This window comes from Globicephala melas, chromosome 1 (assembly GCF_963455315.2).
Source record: "Globicephala melas chromosome 1, mGloMel1.2, whole genome shotgun sequence".
In the NCBI taxonomy this organism is placed as follows: domain Eukaryota; kingdom Metazoa; phylum Chordata; class Mammalia; order Artiodactyla; family Delphinidae; genus Globicephala; species Globicephala melas.
Window position 1 is genome coordinate 170,285,269 of NC_083314.1, and position 21,025 is coordinate 170,306,293.

At 53.5% G+C, this 21,025-nt stretch overlaps 1 protein-coding gene across 3 annotated transcripts in view; it reads right to left on the reverse strand.

Moving 5' to 3' along the window:
• EPHB2 (EPH receptor B2) overlaps positions 1 to 21,025 on the reverse strand; it is a 184,457-nt gene that overhangs the window by 39,390 nt on the left and 124,042 nt on the right. For all 3 annotated transcript variants that reach the window (XM_060309824.2, XM_030875434.3, XM_060309817.2), the window contains exons 4-5: positions 2,391 to 2,546; positions 908 to 1,243 (exon numbers count right to left, since the gene is read on the reverse strand). In XM_060309824.2, coding sequence (XP_060165807.1) covers positions 908 to 1,243; positions 2,391 to 2,546 — 492 coding nt within the window. The remainder of the gene's footprint in view (positions 1 to 907; positions 1,244 to 2,390; positions 2,547 to 21,025) is intronic.

Sequence of the window (21,025 nt, forward strand, 5' to 3'; positions counted from 1 at the left end):
TGGTGGAGAGGTAGGGCCGGAAGCCCGAGTACAGTGGAGTGAAGAGGGGATGGGGGGAGGTAGTGAGACGGCATTGTTTGGCAACTTTTTTTGTTGTAAAGGAAAGAGGGGCAGATGATGGGGGTGCTACATGGGGTCACAGAAAGGATTATTACAGATGAGCCTGGGGAGAGGAGTTCTGGTGGAGTTAGACTGGAGGGGACTGAAGGTTCAGAGAAAGCACATGTGGAAACTGCTAGGTGTCCACTGAAGTCTGTCTCCCCACCTTCTGCTGTGATGGAGGTTTGAGCTAGGCTGGGAGAGATTACATCTCCCAACCTCCTCTGTGGCTCGGTGAGGTCCCGTGACCACGCTTTTTCCAGTGGACCGTGCCCAGGAGCGGCGGGGGCCACTCCTGCCTGCCTTGTTTAAAACAAATTGCTGCCCTGGGTCTTCTGTCTCTCCCCTTCCTGCAGGCTAGAGAGCAGACAAAACTGCAACTCAGCTTCAACCAAGCAGACAAGGAGCATGGAGGCTGGTGAGACAAAACGGAAGGAACCCGGGTCCCTGAATCTCCAAGTGGATCAGAGCTACCCTGCTTACCTGGACTGCTCACCCCTGGACTCTTACATGAGAGAGAAATGCGCTTCTGTGTTCTTTCAGCCACCGAACAGTGGGCCCTTTTGTTACAGCAGCTTTACTCTCACCTTCAATAACACATGCTCAACAAACGCTGCAATTATTATATATGCCACTACAGTAGAGAGGCAACACTCACTCTCCCAGGTGGCTGGATCACACGGACAGCCTTGGAAAAGAGGAAACCACTCCACAGATGTGAAGGAGTCTTTAACAAGGGCTGGCAGGATACCCATCTGGCTCAGCATGGCACGGAGCTGCCCCGGGCGCTTGCATTTGAAGTGCTTACCTGCCTGGTTGGTGGTGATGTTCACAGAGGCGAACTGCGGTGAGAAGGGGCTCTGGTCGGTGACGCCATTCACGGCCTGGATCTCAAAGGTGTACTGGGTGTGGGCCAGCAGGTCACTGATGTAAATGCGAGGCTCGGTCAGGCCCAGCTGGCGGGGTGCGTACTGTACGTTGTCCCCACAGCGGGTGCAGGCGCCCCGGCCCGAGCCACAGCTCTTGCAGATGATGTTGTAGACAAGATCCTCACGGCCTCCTGAGTCCCGGGGCGGGCTCCACTCTAGCATAAGTGAGGTCTCGTTGACACTGGAGATCACGGCCTGGGGTGCGGAGGGGATGGCTGGGGAGGTGGAGAGGTGTCGGTCAGTGAGGGCTCTGGGGGTACGTTCCCCAAGAGATCCCTCTGTGCCCACTGTCCTGGCTCCAGCTTAGGCCTCCCAAAAGGTTTCCTCCAAATCCTTTCTCCTCTCCACTCAACAGACAGGCTTCTAGAATATAACTCGCATCCTGGTACACACATCTGCTTAAACCTTTCTCCCTGGACTCCACCCTCCTTGGTGTTCCTCGCTAGGAACAGTCTTTTTGTGTTGGGGATTATATCCACTCAATATCTATTTCCCCCTTTTCCTTATAACCCAATTTTATTCAGGGTGGCAACTACCTCCAGCTAAAGACTATATTTCCCAGCCTCTTGTGATTAAGTGCTGGCCACTGATATACAGAAATTGCTGGTTAGGACTTTTTTTTTTTAAGAAAAGAGACAGCTGCAGCATGTCCTTTTGTCCCTTTCATTCTTTCTGCTGCTGAGAATGTGTGTGATGGCTGGAGCTTCAGCAGCAATGTTGGACTATGATGTGACCTGAAGGGTAGAAACCACATGCTATGGATGGAGGAGCAGAAGAAAGTGCTGGGTCTCAGGGAAGTTCATGGATTTACCACACTACCCCCAGGGCTGCCTATCTTTGGGTTTCTATTATGTGAGAGAATAAATCCTTATGGTTTAAGCCACTGGGGTCAGCTCTCTGCTACTTGCAGCTGACTGCCATTCCTGTCTGATACAGGGTTGTGACATTGCCCTCATAGTCACCCTGTTCTTGGAGAATCTTGGCTTGTGATTCAGGCAGCTGCTGCCAGGAAAGAACACTAGGAAGCCTTTTCTACCACAGACACCACCTGTGTTGGTTCTTCTTCTGCCAACTTCCCATTCTCTGTCCCTTTGTGAATCAAGACCTTGACTTCATACTCCACGTGACTTAGCAGAAGGGGATAAGGAGCCAGATGCCAGCTCTGTGGTGTCTGCATGTTGGCAGCATGACTACCCCAGGATGGTCCTTTCCAGCCAGTTTTCCATTTCCCCTCCCACCAAGTAACTGGCTGCTCCTCACTTAGGAAACTATAGCCGGAGAGCCACCCAACCCTCGCTCTGAGCTTTTCAGCAGGGACTCGGGACTCGGTCAGGCGTCGCCCTTCTGGGGCCCTGGACGTACTTGTGCAGGGCATGTCCAGGGGGTCCAGGTCTGCTCTGTAGTAGCCATTGCGGCAGATGCAGTTGGTGGCCCCTTCTGAAGTGGTCCGGCTGTTGATGGGACAGTGGGTACAGGCCTCATCCCCTTGGTTGGCCTTGAAGGTTCCAGATGGGCAACCTGGAGAGAAGACAAGGAGAGTCACTGGGGAAACCATATGAGGACTCAGGCCACAGGCTTGGAAGGACGGTGCAGCATCACGGAGTGGCCACACAGGATCACACAGCAGCCACACAGTGTCACTGATGGGGAGCCCCATCTCCTGAAGCTCTTGGGGGTCTCCAGGCCCCAACATGGCAGTCCTAGCTGCGCCCAGAAGGTTTCAGGCTACCTGGTTTCTTGTCTCTGAAGCTATCTATGGGTTCAGCTGGTGCCCCTAGCAATCATCCTTTGTCTACTCCAGGTTGGCTGTGCTACAGCTTCTAGGACCAATCCTGACTTAGTCTGAAGGCTCTGCAGAGGTCTAGGGCAGTGCTCATGGCCCAGTCTTGTTTACTAATGGCTGGCTGGGCTCTGATTCTTGTAACTAGATTCCTGGGTTCCAGATGATTGTGATGATTACAGTAAAAAGAAGTCCTAGCACAGCACGGGGCATGTAGAGAGGTGATGTGGTAGAGCAGGAAAGGACGCTGGCTTTGGAAGCACACAGACCTGGGTCTGCTGCTTTGGCCTTTTTCTAGTTGTGTGGCCCAGACAAGTGGCTTAACCATTCTGAGACTTGGTTTTTTATTAGGAAAACTATGATGTTAAGAGACATTTCTGCAGTCTATTGTGAGCACTTGGCATAAGTGTGTAAGGCACATGGCATGAGGTCTTGCAAGGTGCAGGTGCCCAGGGAATAGGAGCTGTTCATTAGAGCAGCTGTTTGATCAATTTACTGAGATAAAGAGGGCTTGCAGTACCAGGGACAGCCTGGGGAGAGCAGTATTTACACTTGGTGGGCATTCAGCAATCTGGGCTCTCCCATGGGCTTTGGCCTTCTTCCCTGCTCTGGGGGGATGCTCAGGATTTGGATTCAGGCTCTAAAGCTCAGGGCTTAGGGTGACCACTCCTGTGTGGGCCTATGTGCAAATCCACCCTTCCCTTCCTCCTGACCCTGGGTTGGGAATCAGGAGGCCTGGGGTGTAGGCCCTGCCCCTTTCTTGGCCTTCTTCTGCTTACTGGGGTTCATAATCGCAGCTCTGTTGTGGTGCCTCAGGTGGGGGATCAAGCAAGGGGTAAGTGAGAGGTGGAGAGGAAAGAGCTTTCCAATGGACAAGTTCCTCCTTGGGATGAAATGTGGCTGAATTGTCCACAGGCCAGGGGCTCTCACCTGGATTGCATTCCATGTTCATGTGCTGTGTGACCTTTGGCAAGAAACTCCACCTCTCTGAGTGTTAGTTTCCTCATGTAAATGGCTCACACAGATTTCCCGAAATCATTTTTCCAGGCCCAGTCTTCAAGCTTATCTTGCAAGTCCAAGTCTTAGCAACTCACCCTCCTCCCAACTCCTCAACCAGCTCCAGCCTCAGAGATGCTGCCCTCCTCGGTCTTACATGACTTGCGTTCAGGGTACTTTACCTCCCTGCCATAATTATTCATCAAGGGGATCTCTTGGCCATGCCCTCGGCTCCCCCAGGATCGGAGCCTTGTCTGAACCACAGCTCCTTTCCCTGTGCCTAGCATAGACCTGGCACTGAGCAGGCGCTCCATAAATACTTCCTGAAGCCGCCTGCTGAGGTGGAAGGAGCTTGGGCTTTGGCGATCACATAAGTAGAAAGGCAGTGAGGAACGGTGGTTAGTGTGCAAGCTGCCTAGCAAATCCCATCCTAGCAATCTGTCCCTGCCATCTGGCCTTGAGCAAGTCACTTAAGTTGTTCCCTCATCTGTAAAATGGGGACAATAGTACCTACCTCCTAGCGTTGTTATGAGGATTACATTGGTTATTCAGGCAAAACTGCCTAAACAATTCCTGGCATTATTAAACTGTATCTGGTTCACGTACCAGTCTGCTGGGTGACCTCAGAAAGGTAGTTCAACCTCTCTGAGCTACAGTTTTCTCATCGGTAAGAGAGCATCTACCCCATAGAGTAGCCATGAGGATTGTATGTGATGAACAGGGCCTGGCCCAGGGTCAGGCAGGGGTTGCAGTTACAATCTCAGGGAAGTCCCAGTAAATAAGCCAAGGACAGTTCCCCCTAGGGTGCTAGAAAACAGAATCCCCCACCCCCCTGGGGCCCTACTTTGCCTGCTTTTTGGAGGGAGTTTCCAGAAGGTGGCACCCTTCCTAACCCTGCAGCCCTGGCTGATGCCACCCTGACCAGGCCCTGCCAGGATCTCAGAGAAGATCTCGGCTTCAGCCCAGTCCTTAAGGAGCCGCCAGACAAGGAAAAGACAGTACTTTGATGCAACCAACCAGGCTATGGTGACACCAAAGAGGGGGATGGCAGTGAGTGCCTCGGGCATCCATCGTACAGAAACCAGGGCTCAGAGTGTAAATATGGACTGGACAACATTTATTGAGTACTTATTAAATGCTGGCACCGTTCTAAGGACTTAACCCACAGTAACTCATCGATGCCTCACCCAGCCCTATGACAGAGGTAATGTTGTCACCCTCATTTTCTGATGGGGGAAAGAAAGCATAGAGGTGAAGCAACTTTCCGAGGATGTGGGCTTACGGTGGCAGAGCTGGGATTTGATCCCGGGTGGTCGGACTGCAGAGACCACTTCCCTAACCACCACACTCTTCTGCCTTTAGGAGGCTTGCATTGGGCCAACAGTCCATGAGTGCCGGGCAGGGACTGGCAGCTTCTGCTCCGGGCGCCTGTCCAGGGCTCTCTGCACTCTGCCGTGCTGGCCCTGGAACCCCGGAGTCCTCCTGCCTGCCCTCTCTCTTAGGCACCCACCTCTCCCTGCTGGCTGGACGAAGGGGCAGCCCACCATCTCGGCACTGTCTAGTTAAGACACACAGGCTGCAGCCCTGGCTCTAGTTGAGCGGTTGACCTCTCTGAGCCTCAGTTTCTTCTGCTGTAGAATGGGGACACAGGGATCCTGTGAGGGTCTAGGACTATCCTGATAGATGCCAGAAGCTTTTGGTCCCAAGACTGGGATCCTCCTGGCTCCCTCTCAGGCGAGAGCCTGCCCAGCTTAGCACGCCTCTTCCATCTGCTGGCGGTTCCGCGGGCCTGGCTGGTGGGTGGCTGCCCACTCTCCCCTCCACGCTGTTCCAGCCCCTCCATCTGGACCACCTTCCCGACTGTCCTCTCCCATCGCCATGTCTTGGCCCCTCTTTGACTCGCCAGGCTGCCTCTTTCCACTAGGTGTACTGCCCGGCCACCACGCGGCCCTCCCACCGGGCATTCTACGCTTTCTGTATCTTTTGTATCTTTGTGCTTCATAAAACCCGCTCTTCTGTCTTGAGAAGTGGTGTCGCTTTCCACCCGGTCACCAGGAACCCTGGGTGCCTCGTCCTTCCCCTTACCCCCTGCAGCCCATCAATTACCAGGTCTTTCCTCCTCAGCAGGGCCCAGTCCTGGCTCTTCTTTGCGGCCCTCCCACCCCCATGGGCATCCAGAAAGCTCCTCCCACCCACTCCTCAGCCTCTCACGGCCATCTGGCCTCCTCCTGCCCACGCTCCAGGGCCGGCTTTCTAAAGCACAAACCTTTCTGTGTCATTTAAAAATCCACAATGGTATACAATGGAATACTATTCGGTCATAAAAAGGAATGGAGTACTGATACATGCTACAACATGGATGAACCTTGAAAACACTCTGTGCTTCATGAAAAAAGCCAGACACTAAGGCCACATAGTGTACGCTTCCATTTACATGAAAATGTCGAGACTAGGCACATCTATAGAGACAGAAAGTAGATTAGTGGTTGCCAGGCGCTGGGGAGAGCAGGGAATGGGGACTGACTGCTAATGGGTACGGGGTTTCTTTCTGAGGTGATGAAAATGTTCTAAAGTTGACTGTGGTGATGGTTACACAATTCTGTGAAAACACTAAAAATCACTTAATTGTACAATTTAAATAGGTGAATTGTATGGTATGTGAGTTATATCACAATAAAACTGCTACTTAAGAAAAATCCACAAGAGCTCCCTAAATTCCTCCGGGTCCTAAGGACCCCAAGGCTGGCACCTGCCCCTCTCAGTGCCCACCACCCCAAGCCTTGTGCCTGATGCTCCACAGTCAACCACATATGGTGCCACCCAGGCTCACACATACACCTCCGGCCTGTGTCTCTCCTGCCCTGACTACCTGGAATGCCCTCCCTTTGTCATCAGGCAAACGCGTACACCCCTTTAAGACAGTGAAGGTACACCCCCTTCCAGGAAGTCTTCCCTCAGCCCCCACAAAGGGTTGAGCTTCCCACTTTAATTACTTACAAATCTGTAATTATCTGGCTGGACTGTAAACTGTGAATACGAGGTCAGGTACCTAGTGAGTGATGGATGGGTGTAGTGAGAGCTGGGAGTATCCAGCTCAGCTACCTTGTTTGACATTTGAGGCAACTGAGGTCCAGAGACGAGCAGACACACACGGCTCTTTACCAGCAGAGGCAGATTCTGATCCCAGGTGTACTGAGTGACTAGGGTGTGCCAGGGCCTCAGCTCCCATCAGCCACCTCTTCTCCCACAAAGAGGGGTCCGGGGCAGCTCCCCCGTCCACGTTGCCCAGGGGCCCAGGGGTCACGCTGCTCCTAGCTTCTCAGCTGGGAAGGCACCCCGTCCTGCCAACACCTGAGTCTCCTGTACAGAAGTGGTAAGAAAACAATGAGAGCTGCAGTCACAGACTTGGGTGGCTGCACCTCTGACAGGTGTGTGGGCTCAGACAGGTCTCCCGCCCTCTCTGAGACTCAGTCTCCTCCTCCGGGAAGGTAGCTGATGATACCTGCGTGGTGTAGATGCAGTGAGAGCCTCTGAATGGGTAGCCTGCTCCACCTCTGCCTCCCCGCCAATCCTCCGCAGTGGTTGGAGTGATCTGACTGAGAATGAATCAGAGCTCAAACTCACCAGGGGCTCCCTGCATACTTAGAATGAATGCACACACCTAGCCCTGCAAAGGTGGCTCTGGGGTCTTCCTGACCCTTCCTGCCACTCCCCTCAGTCTTAGTCTCTGTTTCCTTCGTTGAGCCTCATCACAATTTGTAATTGTATTAGAAAACAATTACGTCTGTCTTGTGTGCCATCTGTCTTCACCCTGCACTGGAAGTACCTGGAGAGGAAAAGAAGAACCGGGTTTGTCTGGTTCTCATTGGTTCCCTAGCTCCTGGCAGAGTAGTGGGAACATAGCAGGTGCTCAATATACATTTGCTGAGTGAACGAATATACCCCTTATAGGGTTTTGTGAGAATCAGATGAGAAAGTGGGGTAGAAAATACTTGGCCAAGTAAATGCCAGGTTGTTACCGCTGTTATCATGTCAATTTCACCAGGCTGCATTGATGCTCAGATCCCTCTCCACCTCTCAATGTTCTCCCCACGGGTCCTCCCGTCAGCCTGTCCACGAGGGTGACCAAGTTGTCCCCAGTTTTCAAGCTGGAAGTTCTGCATCCCAGAAATGCCCTCAGTCCCAGACAACCCTCCTGAATGCTTCTCAGCCCCATCTGTCACCTCTCCCTTCTGTTGGCAGTTCTCTGGATGCCCTGGCTGCACACGCACTGTTCTCCGTGCCTGAATGTCCTTCTCTCCCATCCTCCTGCCCTGCTGGATTGGTGAATCTGACATGTGCACCTCTGGGAGGCCTGCCCTCCACTCTCTACAGCACACAACTCAGACTCCATGGACGGCTGTGTGCTGGTAAATGGCTGGGGAGGGGGGGAAAGCCCTGATTTGTTGTGTTTGCCAATTTCTATGGTGAAAATGCTCCCATCAGGGCAAATTTCATGCTACCAATCTAAGATAACTGAATACTGAGTTGGGAAGAAATGCCCAGAGTCAGTTCTTGTGATCCAAGCCACCAAAACACAGCCCATCCTACCACTGGACCTCACCCATATGTAACCATCCACTAGTTGGTGAACCCTGGTTTAAGTAGGGGCTGGGGCTTTAATCTCTACACCCTGAGCACCTAGTACAGGGTATGGCACATAGTAGGTGCTCAGTTAATTCAGTTTGTCGAATGAAGGCAGGTCTGTCTTCCTAACTGGACAGTGAACAACTTGAGGGCAGGAGCTGTGGGTTTGATAAGTTAACATACATAAAGTGCTTAGAACATACAGCAAGCGCTATATAAATGTTAGGTATTATTACTCACCCAGCATGCAAGGACAATAAAAATTCCCACTTATTATGTGCTTTCCGGGTGCCAAGCCCAGTGCAAGTGATTTACATGGGTTCTCTCACTAAATCCACATGACCACCCACGGAAGTAGGTACCATTATCACCCCCATTTTACAGATGATGAAAGTGAGGCTCAGAGGGGGTGAAGTGAATGCCTCAAGGTCACGCAGCTACTAAGTGGCAGAATTGAGGTTTGACTCCAGGTCTTTGTGGTTCCAGGACACAAAATTATCAAGTTGCTGAGTGGAGACACAAGTGGAGACCATCTTGTCAGGGCTACTTAGGGGACAGGGCTTGCTGGGGTCACTCAGCAAGGTGGAGCCAAAGCCTGGGCCCCAAACCCAGGACCTGGAGCCAAAGCAGCCAACCAGCACCTGCCTTCTGCAGACGCCCAGAGCCCTTAGCCAGGCAACCGAAGGCAGGGATGGCAGTCGGCCGGGAGGAGGAGAGAGGATTACGGGGAAACAGATTTTCTCCTGGCCTTCCCCCTGGGCTCCGGGGATAGGTGATAATTGACCGAATGAGCCATGAGTCAGGCCGAGGCAGGGCTCCATCTGGCCCTGGCACGGCGGGGCTGCTAATTGGCACCGGGTGATCCTCGAAGCCTCCTTGGCTGGCCTGCGGCTGTGCTCCCCCTTCGCCTCCCAGAGACTCCGGATTAAGCCCCAGAATGCCTGGTGCCACAGTGGACTCAGATGTTGTCAGGCCCAGTGTGCCAGGCCTCCAGGGTGGGCAAGGAGTTTCTCTCTCTTCCTGGGGGGTCCTGTAGACCAGAGGGCTCTGTCTGTGGCTCTGAGTAGAGGCAGGCTCACCACAGTCTAGCTCCCACTCCCGAGAACTTGATGAAGTTGAACCTGGGTATGAACTGTGTAGCTGGCTGCCAGGGCGGAATCCCAAGCCTGCCTCTTGCTAACAGTGTGACTCTGGGTAGGTCACCTCACTCTCTGAGCCTTGGCTTCCTTGTCTATATAATGGGGGGAATGATGACACTGCTCTTATATTTGCTGGGAAGATTACACGAGTTAATTCACAGAAGGCACTTGCAATAGTGCCCGCCTGGTTCATATTAAGGGCTATGCAAGTGTTTGCTTTTATTATATACATTCTTTCTTGGCCCACCACTTGCTCTGTGCTAAGACCTGCACAGGGATAGAGAGACAAAGAAGAAATAGTCCCTGCCCTCAGGAGTGTGGGTCCAGTTGGGGAGATGGTGAGTTATGAATTTATTCAAGAGGTGCTTATTAAGCCCCTATTGTGTACTAGGCACTGAGTCATGCAGACAAAAGGCCCAGGCCCTGCCTGTTAGAGGTTACACCTGAGCAAGAGTCTGGGACGCCTGTCTTCAACCAGGGCTGACTGTTGGCCACTGCGGGCGGAGGGGCCAGGGAGTGGTCCTGGGCTCAGCAGTGCCAGGTTTGAAGGGCAGCTGGCTTACTTTCCTGCCTTGGGATCTCCAGGTAGTATTGGATGTGGGTCGGGGAGAGGCGTTCGGACAGAGAAAAGAGTCCTAGGCCCAGAGGGGGGAGGCCAGGGCTCGGCTGCCCCCTCAGTCCCTTGCTCTGTGAGTCCAGGCCACTTCCTGCCTCCTTTGGCTGTGGCTGGGACCATCTCTGTGGCCTCTTCCAGGCTCGGGACTCTGGCTGTGGACAGGCTCAGGCACCCAGCCCTGGGCCCTGCATTCTCCTTGAACTGTGGAAGAACTGATCTGTGTGTTTTTAGGGGCTTATGCTGAGCGTTTGTCAGGGCTGAGCTTGTGGTGTTCTTGTGGCTGAGTGGGTGGGGTTTTGGGGTCTCCCTCATGCAAAGTGTCTTTTGCATTTTGCACGCTTCCTGCTTTTGCTGCTGAAGTTAAGCCAGGGGAGTCAGTACCCCTGAGCCGGGCTGGGCAAGGGTGCTGATCTGTGCCAGGGGCAAAGCCACACTGGAAGCAGGCGACAAGCTCCTGGGCTGGAAAGAGGAGCTTCTGATCACCGTGTGTCTACGTGTGCCTGCTGGTGCTGGGCCAGGAGCTTCCGGAGCCCATAACCTCATCAGTCCTCATAATCATCCTGTGCGATAGGAGGTGCTATTCCCATTTTAGAGATTGGGAAACTGAGGCTCACAGAAAGGAAGTGCCTCGTCCAAAGTCACTCAGAGACATAGGGGCAGAGCCTGTGTCCCCACAGTCCACGCTCTCACATTGCTTCCGAGGCCCTCAGTGTTCCAGCTTGATGAAGGGGGCCCCTCCCTGACCAGCCCTTCCTCCCTCAAGGGGGCCCTGCCCTTCCAGGTTAAGTCCAGGAAGTGCCTCAGGGTCATCCCCTTGCTGTGGCAGCTCCTACTGGGACCACCCAGGGGATGTCAGTCATCCTGTCCCCCTCCCCCACATGCCCAGGCTCCCCCCACTTGCCCCTGCTGGGACCCGGGCTCTGTGGATCCCTGCCAGCAGCTGGCAGGACGACAGAAGTCAGAAGGCAGGAGCTGTGTTAACACGCCTCCTCTTTGCCTGAGAGGGGAACCCAGGGCTTTCCCCAGGCCAGCCTCCACGCAGCCGGCTGCTAAGTCCTTTCCCTGCTCAAGACCCTTCAGTGGCTCCCTTGTGCCTGTGGCGCGTCCCGCCCGCTTCAGCCTCCCCGTCAGGGTCCACCTCGCCGGCCTCAGCTCCCACAGCCTCCCAGCCGAGCCTTGGGCTCGGGTCACAGGAGGCAGCTTCCGGCTCCCCAACGGGCTGTGCTCGGTGTCACCTCTGCCTGCTACGCGGTCCCAGCTCCAGCCTGGCTCACTCCTCTTCGCCCTTCACATCTCAGCTCCAGCTCCTTTGGGTCCTTCTCCTGGGATGCCACCCTCTCCAGGGCCAGGTTTAGGGCCTCCCTTCTGTGCTCCTGAAGCCCCTCGCCTCTGCTCCTGCATGACTATACAGGTGTGACTGCCCCTGCACAAGGCCCTGAGCCCGGTGGCAGTGGGTGCCCATAGCGTCTGGCACCTCTCAGCCCCGGGGTCTGGCTGAGAGGTGATGGACAGGGGGTCTCAGGAAGTGTTTGTGGACTGACTGACTGAGTCTGAGAAAGGTGGAATCTTGTGCTTAAGGTCACCCAGCTTGTGTGTGGACTGGAGACTGTGTTCTAGGCCTCTTGACCATGTCAGAGACTCCAGGGCTCATCCGGGGCCCCCAGTAGCGGGCTCTCTTCTTGGCATTTGGTTAACGTCTGTCTCCCCGCCTCCCACTATCCCACCTGCCCAAGTGTGAGCTCCATGAGGGCAGCCCCCATGCCTGCCCTGTTCACTGCCTGGTACAGAGCAGGCCCTCTGTAACACCTCACTCGACAGCAGGCTAGAAGGCCCCAAGGTGCGGAGGGGCGAGCTCACAGACGCCTGCGGGAGCCAGACCCTGAACCCCACGGCCGTGAAGGTGGGTTAAGGGCGATGTACTCCCGGCTCGCCAGCCCCTGGATACTACGTCAGGCCCCCAGTCCCGGCTCTGGCCCACCTCCCTTCCTGCCATCCTCACGGTGGGGGCTGAGGGCTCCTGCCCGCCCAGCAGGCAGCCCCATTCCTCCAATTTCCTCCCAATTAATCAAGCTCTGAACTTTTTAATTATCTGCCTGCAGGGTGACTCCCCACTATGGTGAAGCAATTAAGGACGTTTCTAAGTGTGGTGTGTCTGCCGGCAGGCAGCTTTGACCAGACCCTGATGGAGGAGGTGAGCGGAGAGGGGGACAGGAGTGCCCTCAGGTCATGGGGCTACTGGAGGCCGTCCTGGGTTCCTGACCAGGGCTATTCCAGGAATCTGGGGCCACACTGTCCAGGGTACGCCCACCCCCCTGCCGCCACCTCTGTTCACGCGACGGCTCTTTCTCTTCAGCTGGAATCTGGCTTCCCAGATTCCAGACAGTTACCACGTGCCAGGCGCTGGGTTACGTACACGCTTTGCAATTCTACTGCATCCTCACCTTGACCCTGGGAGTAGGAAGTATAATTATCAGAGGAAACAGAGGCTCAAAAACATTAGGCAACTCCAGAGATGCAGCTGGGATTTGAAGCCAGTTCCGAGTCTACATCCACTTCATCAACTGTCTCTCTCTTTTTTTTTTTTTTTTTGCGGTACACGGGCCTCTCACTGCCGTGGCCTCTCCCGTTGCGGAGCACAGACTCCGGACGCGCAGGCTCAGCGGCCATGGCTCACGGGCCCAGCCGCTCCGCGGCATGTGGGATCCTCCCGGACCGGGGCACGAACCCGCGTCTCCTGCATCGGCAGGCGGACTCTAAACCACTGCGCCACCAGGGAAGCCCCCATCAACTGTCTCTTAAAGAACAGCATGGCCTGTGGAAGTGCCCTGGAACACTGAGGAAGCGGGGTGGGGTGAGGTGGGGGTGTGTGTGTCGGGGGTGGGTCAAGGAGAGGCTGTGCAGGAGATGCCAGCAAGCTTGAGAGCTGCTGAAGAACACAGGCTCTCCATAGTCCGGGTGGCCGGTGGGAGAGGGCACTGCAGGCAGAGGGGCAGCCAGTGCAAAGGCACGGAGGCCTGAAGTAGTATGGTGCGTGTGCGTGTGCGTGTGTGTGTGTGCGTGTAGCTGCAAATAGTTCAGGGTCGCTGAAGCATGAAGTTCAAGTCTGGGAGAGGTGGGAGATAAGCCTGGAGAAGCAGGTGGGGTCTGGGTCACTGGAAGTCAGAAGGACCTTCACGATCTTCTGGTCCAAGCTCCTCATTTTATGACTACAGAATACATAACCCAGACAGGGACAGTGACTTGCCTAAGGTCACACAGCAAGTTAGTGGCTGATGGAGCTGGGGCTGCAGCCCAGGAGTCCTGATACCCAGACTGGAAGGGAAGAAAGAGGGGCAGAGGAGCAGTAGCTGTCAGCTCACTGCAGTAGCCTCCCGACTGGTTTCCTGGCTTTCGCCCTTGCCCTCCGACCTCCCCACTCTCCCCTGGCTACAGCCTGCTCTCAACACACCAGCCAGAGGGATCCTGGAGAACAGGAATCAGCGGTGTGTTGCTTCTCTGCTCCAAGCCCTTCCGCAGCTCCCACCTCACCTGGAGTAAAAAACAATAGCCTACAAAGCCCCCTTTACCTCTCTGGTTAAATCCATCCCTAGGCCTTTTATTCTTCTTGTTGTAATTGTATCTCTTTTACCTCTCTGAACTCACTCCTAGAAGCCTCCCTGTCTACCCCACTGCAGCCACACTAGCTTCCTGGCTGTCCTGGAGTATATCAGGTCTCCTCTAGCCTCAGGGCCTTTGTACGTGAGGTTCCCTTGCCTGGTTCAAGTCCTAGCTGAGCTACTTCTTTACTACATCCCTCTCTGAGCCTCACATCTCTCATCTATAATTGGGGTTAATGTTGTACTCCCCACCTTCCTCCCCAGGCTAACATGGGATCCTAGTGAGAAAATGGGGAACAAATAAAGCTCCACAAAAGCCCCCCCTCCAGCTCGAGGCTGTCACTGCAACAGGGCTTGGAAAGGTCTTCACTGGGTCCTTGAGAAAACAGCCCCACAGACGAGCAGTGGGCTCCAGGCCCCCAGACCTTAAGCTGGATCAACATGGCGGAGCTTCCCAGCCTCAGGACTCACACAGGCTGGAGAAGCGAGTGTTAAATCATAATCATGATGTGCCCGAGGGGAAGCCGGATGTGCTCGGAGAGCTTGACACATCTGGCAGGGCAGGCCTGAGTCCCCCGGCACATCTGGCTGCTGTATTGACAGGTGGTGTAGTAGGTCACTGAGGAAGGGCCTGTCAGGACGGGTCCTCATGCCATGAGTGGGGGTGATGGCCGGATGGAGCTGGGAGCATCTCCCAAGCTGCCTGCAGGCCATAGCCCCCCCCTTGTGGATCCCTGCTTCAGGCCATCCACTGGACTTTGGTGTTGTGTTCTGAGAGGCCGGCTTAGGACCTAGAACCTGGGCCGCCAGATTCCAAAATCCCTGCATCATCCTGTTGGCGCCAGCCGCCCCTACTGGGGCTTGGGGAGCCTGGGAAAGCCCCCTCTCCTCTCCAGCTGGGGGGGGGGTGCATTTTCAGGGTCACCTCATGGAGCCCTTCCCCTTATATGGGATCCAGAAACGTGGTCATCAGCTCCACCTGAGGGAGCCCCCTGGGCTCCTACCTCCTCCCACCTGCCCCAAGAAAGCCATGGTCATTAATAAAGGACACAATTAGCTGTCAGTGGAGAACATGTCTGGAATCTTTTACCTGCTCTGCGAGCTCGGTTAAGGCAACAAACCCCAGGACCCCCCGGGAAGCGGCTGCCACACACCTTTCAGGGGCCCCCTTTGCCCGGGCCCAGGTCAGGAGGGGGCCTGTGACTTTTGCGGTGTGGGCTCCGCAGGCCTGGGCCTGTGCACGGCTGTGTTTTCCAGGCCAGTGGAGAAAGTGACAGAGTAAGAGAGATTTCCTGGCAGAAGTTGTTTTTTTCAACCCAACAGGCAATACAATTCAATGTAATTTCCTCCCCCTTCCTGTGTCGACTTAAGAGTCTTTTAGAGCTTGAAGGACTTGAGAGAAAGGAGTTAGTTCAGTCTCTCATTTTACAGCTGGGGAAACTGAGGCCCCGGGAGGGGAAGTGACCTTGTTCGTGGCAGAGGGAAATGTACACGTGCTTCTCTTTTGGGTTCTGTACGCATCCCCTCGCTCGCTGAACACAATCAGAGTCTGCAGCCAGGGTCCAAAGGAACATCTTTGAAGTCCCTGATGGTCACTGTTCACACTCCACCGTGTCCTGACCACGTGCTGGGGCCGGAGGGGACAGTGGTGAGCGAGGAAGATGCAGTCCCCGCCCTCATGGAGCTGAGGGTCTAGTGAGAGCAACAGAGGGAAAGAAGCAGTGGACAAACACAAATACTCTACTCGATTTGCGATGGCCACGAAGGAGACAGCGGGGGCTGAGGCAGGACCACAGCGGGTCACCTTAGGGAGTGTGGTCAGGAAAGGCCTTTCTGAAAGGTAGCATTTAAAAGGCAATCCCTGAGGAGAAGAATGAGCGGGAACAGTATTTGCAAAGATGGTACAAACTCAGGGCCTCGGTTCCTCTCCATGTAATGAGGTAAGAGCAGGACATCACCAAGTGCCTGACACCCATTTGCTTGGCCCCAGCTGTCTCTGACCCCAGACACCACTATGTCTGCGAACACACTTGCTGCCTGGGCACTTTTGTCCTAAGAATGCCATGAGGTCAGGATTTGTCACCCCTGTTCTGCAGATGAGAAAATAAGGCTCAGAGCAATGAACTGCCTTCCCCAGGACACACGGACACCAAGTTCAGGAGCCTCGGCCTCCAACACCTGCCCCTCTCTCTCTCTGCCCTTCTGGGTGCTTTCCAGAACTACTGCTTCCCCCCAGTAACCCAGAAGACTGGTCTGCTCAAGCCCCGGCGGCCTGTGACTTGGATGCTAAAGAAAACCTCACTCAAGAGGTCCCAGCGTTTGGCACCTCAAGGAGAAGGGATTAAGAAACACAAACAGGGAGAAGGGGAGCTTGGCCACATTCACACTGAGGCTCCTGGGTTGGGGAGCCTGCAGTCGCTCTCCCTCCTAGGGGTACAGAAATCGTTGCCCCTCTCCCGTCGGCTTCTGGGGAGCAGGAGTGAGCCTCAGCGAACCCAAGCCATAAATCAAATGCACAAGATGTGGCTTGGCAGCCATCCAGTGAAAAAGATCTGGGGGTTTGAGTTGACCACAAGCCAAAGCTGCTGAAAAAGCCAATGTGGTCTTAGGCTGTACGAGCAGAAGGAGAGTGACAGCCCAGCATCCTCCCTGCTGCTCAGGCAGGGTCAGTTTTGAGCTCCACGTTTTAAGGAGGTCCAATGAGTGAGCGTGGACAGGATATCTGAGGCGTCCAGCTGGTTTTCTATCTGCAGTTCCTTTTGGATGGTGCTGGAGGAGCTGGGAGTAGAGTCCCAGGTTCAAACTCTCCAGGCAGCATTTTCTAGGCACACAGCAGAGTTCTGGAGCCTGACTTGCCCTGGAGCATCCCCTTGCCTGGATCTCTGGGAAGTAATGCGTTCTCTCCTTAACCTTGCTCAGCTTCTACCTCCATGTCCTAGCCCTCCTGTATACTGGGGATTTGAGATCACGTGTGTGGTCTCACCATGGCCTGCCCTCAATTAAGGACAGACTTATTCAGTTAAAAAAGCCCAACATTCTAAGTAATGACCTTGTGCCCAGCCCTCTGTTGGGCACTAGGCACAGAGTGGAATAAGACAGTCCCTGGCCTTGATGATCACTGTCTAGAAGGGGGGAGTGATTATGATCAGTTAGGATATCAAAGCAGACTTTCCAGAAGAAGGGCCAGTTGAATTGCGTATTAAAGGATACGTAGGAGTCCATCAGGGCCAGAAGAGATGAAGGACCTTCCAGGCAGACGAACAGTGTGTGCAAAGGCATGGAGGGGCGAGGAGGAGGGCAGGGTGGCTGGAGCATGGGCTGCGTGGGAGAAAGGTGGGGACACAACACAAGAAAGGTGACAATGGCTGTATGTGGTCACTGACGGAGTCTGGGTTTTTATTCTCTAAAAGCAGGGAAGCCAGTGGTGGTCCTGTGCCGTGCTCAAATGGTCGCCGTGTGCCCTCAGTCCTTCCCTCCCACCTTCCTGCCCGGGCCCTCGCCTCCTCGCACTGCAGCCCTCCTGCTCTGGCCTCAGCTGACCCACTCCCCTGTCTCAACTCTGACCCATCTCCTCTCTGTTTTCCTTAGTTCTCGAACCTTTCCTCCTTTGCTGAAACCAGTTCCACCTCTTCCATCATTAAAAATGAACTGAGCTATTAACAACCACCATTCATGCCATCTATTGTGCACCTACTATGTGGCAGGCCGACGGCTTCACGGAAGTTATGGGGGCGGGACTGTGCATCACTGCGGTTAGGGGCACAGGCTCTGGAGTCAGGGTCCAACTGGCCTTGAACCCTGGCTCTACCACTGACTTTGGGCAGGTTACCTAACTTTTCTTTGTGCCTCAGTGTCCTCATCTGGAAAATGGGTCTATCAATAGGACTTACCTTGTAGGGAAAATTCAGAGTTAATACTGCAGAGTGTACATTCATCAACAATTCTTACAGCAATCCTACAAGGCAGGTACTAGTGACATTCCCATTTATAGAGAAGACAGTTAAGGTTTTGTGAGGATAACTAATCCACCCACAGCCAGTAACAGCGCTGGGAGGGGAGCAGTGGAGCACTACCTCTGAGTCCAAAGACCAGGTGTCTCATGGCCTCACCTCTTCCAGGCCTCACCTCTTCCAAGATTCAATGGGCTCCCAGCCTGGTGGGGAAGATGTCCAAGTAAATAGGCAGTTTCCAAACAGCATGACCAGTGCCAGGGGACGTGTGGAGTGGGGGGAGGAGTGCTGGGCCTGGGAGCCCAGAGGAGAGGACCTTAACACTGTTGTTTCCTGGAGGTGTAAACACTTGAGCTGTCTTGGAAGATAAAGAAGGACAAGGCAAAAGAATGAAAAGAGGGGCATGCTGGGCAGAGAGGGAATAGCCCATGCAGAGGTGTGGAGATATGAGACCTGCAGCTGGAACCCTGAGCCTGTGAGTGCAGGGGTAAAGGATATGAAATTGGACAGGCAGGCAGGGGCGGACAGCAGTGAGCTACCACCCATGCCCCGTGCCCACTGCCTGCAGGTCAAGTAGCTCTGCCTACGGCTTGACAGCCTGTGAACCCACAGAGAATCAGGAAGAAGCCTGCTCAGTCTCTGGACTGGAACATTCCGGGATCATAAAGTCCCCCATGGCAGAGCAGGGACCTGGGGAGACTAGCCTGCTCACTAGGGCCCTTCAAGGCTAACTGATCCCAAACCTTCCCAAAGATAGATGTCTTCCTTAAGAGTTACTTTAAAACACTCCTATCCCAAAAGCTTACAAAACTCCCACACCTTTTCAATTTTAACAGGTCAAAAGCTGAAAATTATGAGCCAACAGCAAGATCTGCAGAACAAGTGATCTTCGGCTGTAGCAGCCGGTACACTTCATGACAAACGCCCAGACGCGGTCATTTCAGAGTGAACACCTTTAAAGGGCACTTCGACCTTCCTCTAAATGTCTCCTTTATTTGAACAGTGTGTTTACGGGGCCTGGAGCTGCTGTTCCCACCTTGTGCTTTGGTTTTGTGAAAGAGAAGGAAACTGAGAGAGACGGACATCAAAGCAGGGGATGATGACAACCCTCTAATCTCATAAACTCTCCCCTTATCTCAGTCCTTATAAAAATGGGGAGGCCTGGTTGTCACGAAAAGCAGCTCTGAAAACTCATAAACTTGACAAGCCCTTAGATCTAGCACCCAGAGGGAAGGACTCTAATCCTTGAGAAAACTGGAGATGAAGAGAGGGGAGGCAACTTCTGGGGAAGGGCAGCCTGCAGAGAAGGCCCACGCTGTCACCAAGTGAGGGTTTGAGAGCACAGCTTCCTAACTTACTTTGACCTCAAGGCAACCCAGTTGGAGAGAGTCTCCTTGGTTACAAGAGAGGCCAGAACTACTATTTTAACATCTGTAATCTTCTGATAAATAACAGCTCACACTTAGCGCTTACTCTGGGCCAGGTACTATTTTAAGTACCTTATGTGGATTAATTTATATAATCTCAAGTTATACTATAATTATCCTCATTTACAGGGGATAAGGCAGAGGGGTAAGTCTCTTGCCAAACATCACTGATTCAGTGAGTGGCAGAGCAGGGATTTAAACTGAGATGGAAGCCATCTGCTTTCCCCCACCCACCGCTAGCTCATCAAGGGGTCGGGCTCCAGGCTGGGTGGAGCCTGGCTCATGTCCGTCATCTCCTCTCCTCCCATTACAACATCCTGATCAACTCCTGGCCCTGTTTCACAGCCGAGGAAGGTGAGGCTCAGAGTGGTCGATTGTCCTGGCCAAGGGCACGCAGCAGGGGGATCACAGAGCTGGGATCCATCTCACCCCCAATGCCTGGCTCCAGGGCCTGGGCACCTTGCACGGAGGTTGGACTCAGCCTCCAGATCTGACCAGACTTAGAGTCCCAAGGGACTGGGATCAGTCAGGGCCCCGAGGATCAGAATCCGGTGGCCCCAGGCTGCAGGCTTCGTTTACTCTGCTGGGCTTGGAGCCCCTTCCTGAACCTGAGGGCTCTGAAGCCCTGTCTGGCTTTGTCTTCTCAGAGAGGCAGTACAGTGTAGTGGTTAGCTCCCGAGCTTAACCCAGATGGACCACTTCTAGCTGGGTGACCTCGGAAAAGTCACATAACATCTCTGCGGTTACTTCTGTCATCTGCAAAATGGGTATAGTAATGCTACCTCCCTCCTAGGGTTGTTGAAACGATGGTTAATATACACACAGCACTTAGAACACTGCCACACGTGCAGTAAGTGCTCAATAAATATTAGATATTATTATTACTGTGGTCTGCTCTCTCTGGGGATGTGCCCTGCATCCTGGACCCTGCTGCCAAACCAAACAGCCTCTGTCCATCCCTAAAGCCCCTTGCATTACAGACCGCTGCCTGGCCTGGCCAACCTCCCAGCTGCCCAGGCCTCCTGTCAGCCCTGTCTCTGTAGAGAAAGCAGCACTCTGGGTTCAAATCCCAGCCCCAACTCTTCCTGGCTGAGGTCTCTAGGCACAGAAGCACACCTCTCTGAGTCTTTGTTCTCTTGTATGTAAAACAAGGATTATAACCCCTGTTTTAATAACACAGACGTTACAGTGGGGACTTAGACAGACCTGGGTCTCTGCTTCCTGCTCTCTGCATGACCTTAGAAATGTTAACAATGACAGCTTTACTGATGCTATACATAGAGAATCCTAATGATGCTACCAGAAAACTACTAGAGCTAATCAATGAATTTGGTAAAGTAGCAGGATACAAAATTAATGCACAGAAATCTCTGGCATTCTTATACACTAATGATGAAAAATCTGAAAGTGAAATTAAGAAAACACTCCCATTTACCACTGCAACAAAAAGAATAAAGTATCTAGGAATAAACCTACCTAAGGAGACAAAAGACCTGTATGCAGAAAATTATAAGACACTGATAAAAGAAATTAAAGATGATACAAATAGATGGAGAGATATACCATGGTCTTGGATTGGAAGAATCAACATTGTGAAAATGACTCTACTACCCAAAGCAATCTACAGATTCAGTGCAATCCCTAGCAAACTACCACTGGCATTTTTTACAGAACTAGAACAAAAAATTTCACAATTTGTATGGAAACACAGAAGACCCCGAATAGCCAAAGCAATCTTTTTTTTTTTTTTTGGCCACACAGCGTGGCATGTGTGATCTTAGATCCTGACCAAGGATTGAACCTGCGTCCTCTGAATTGGAAGCGCGGAGCCTTAACCTCTGGACCGCCAGGGGAGTCCCCAAAGCAA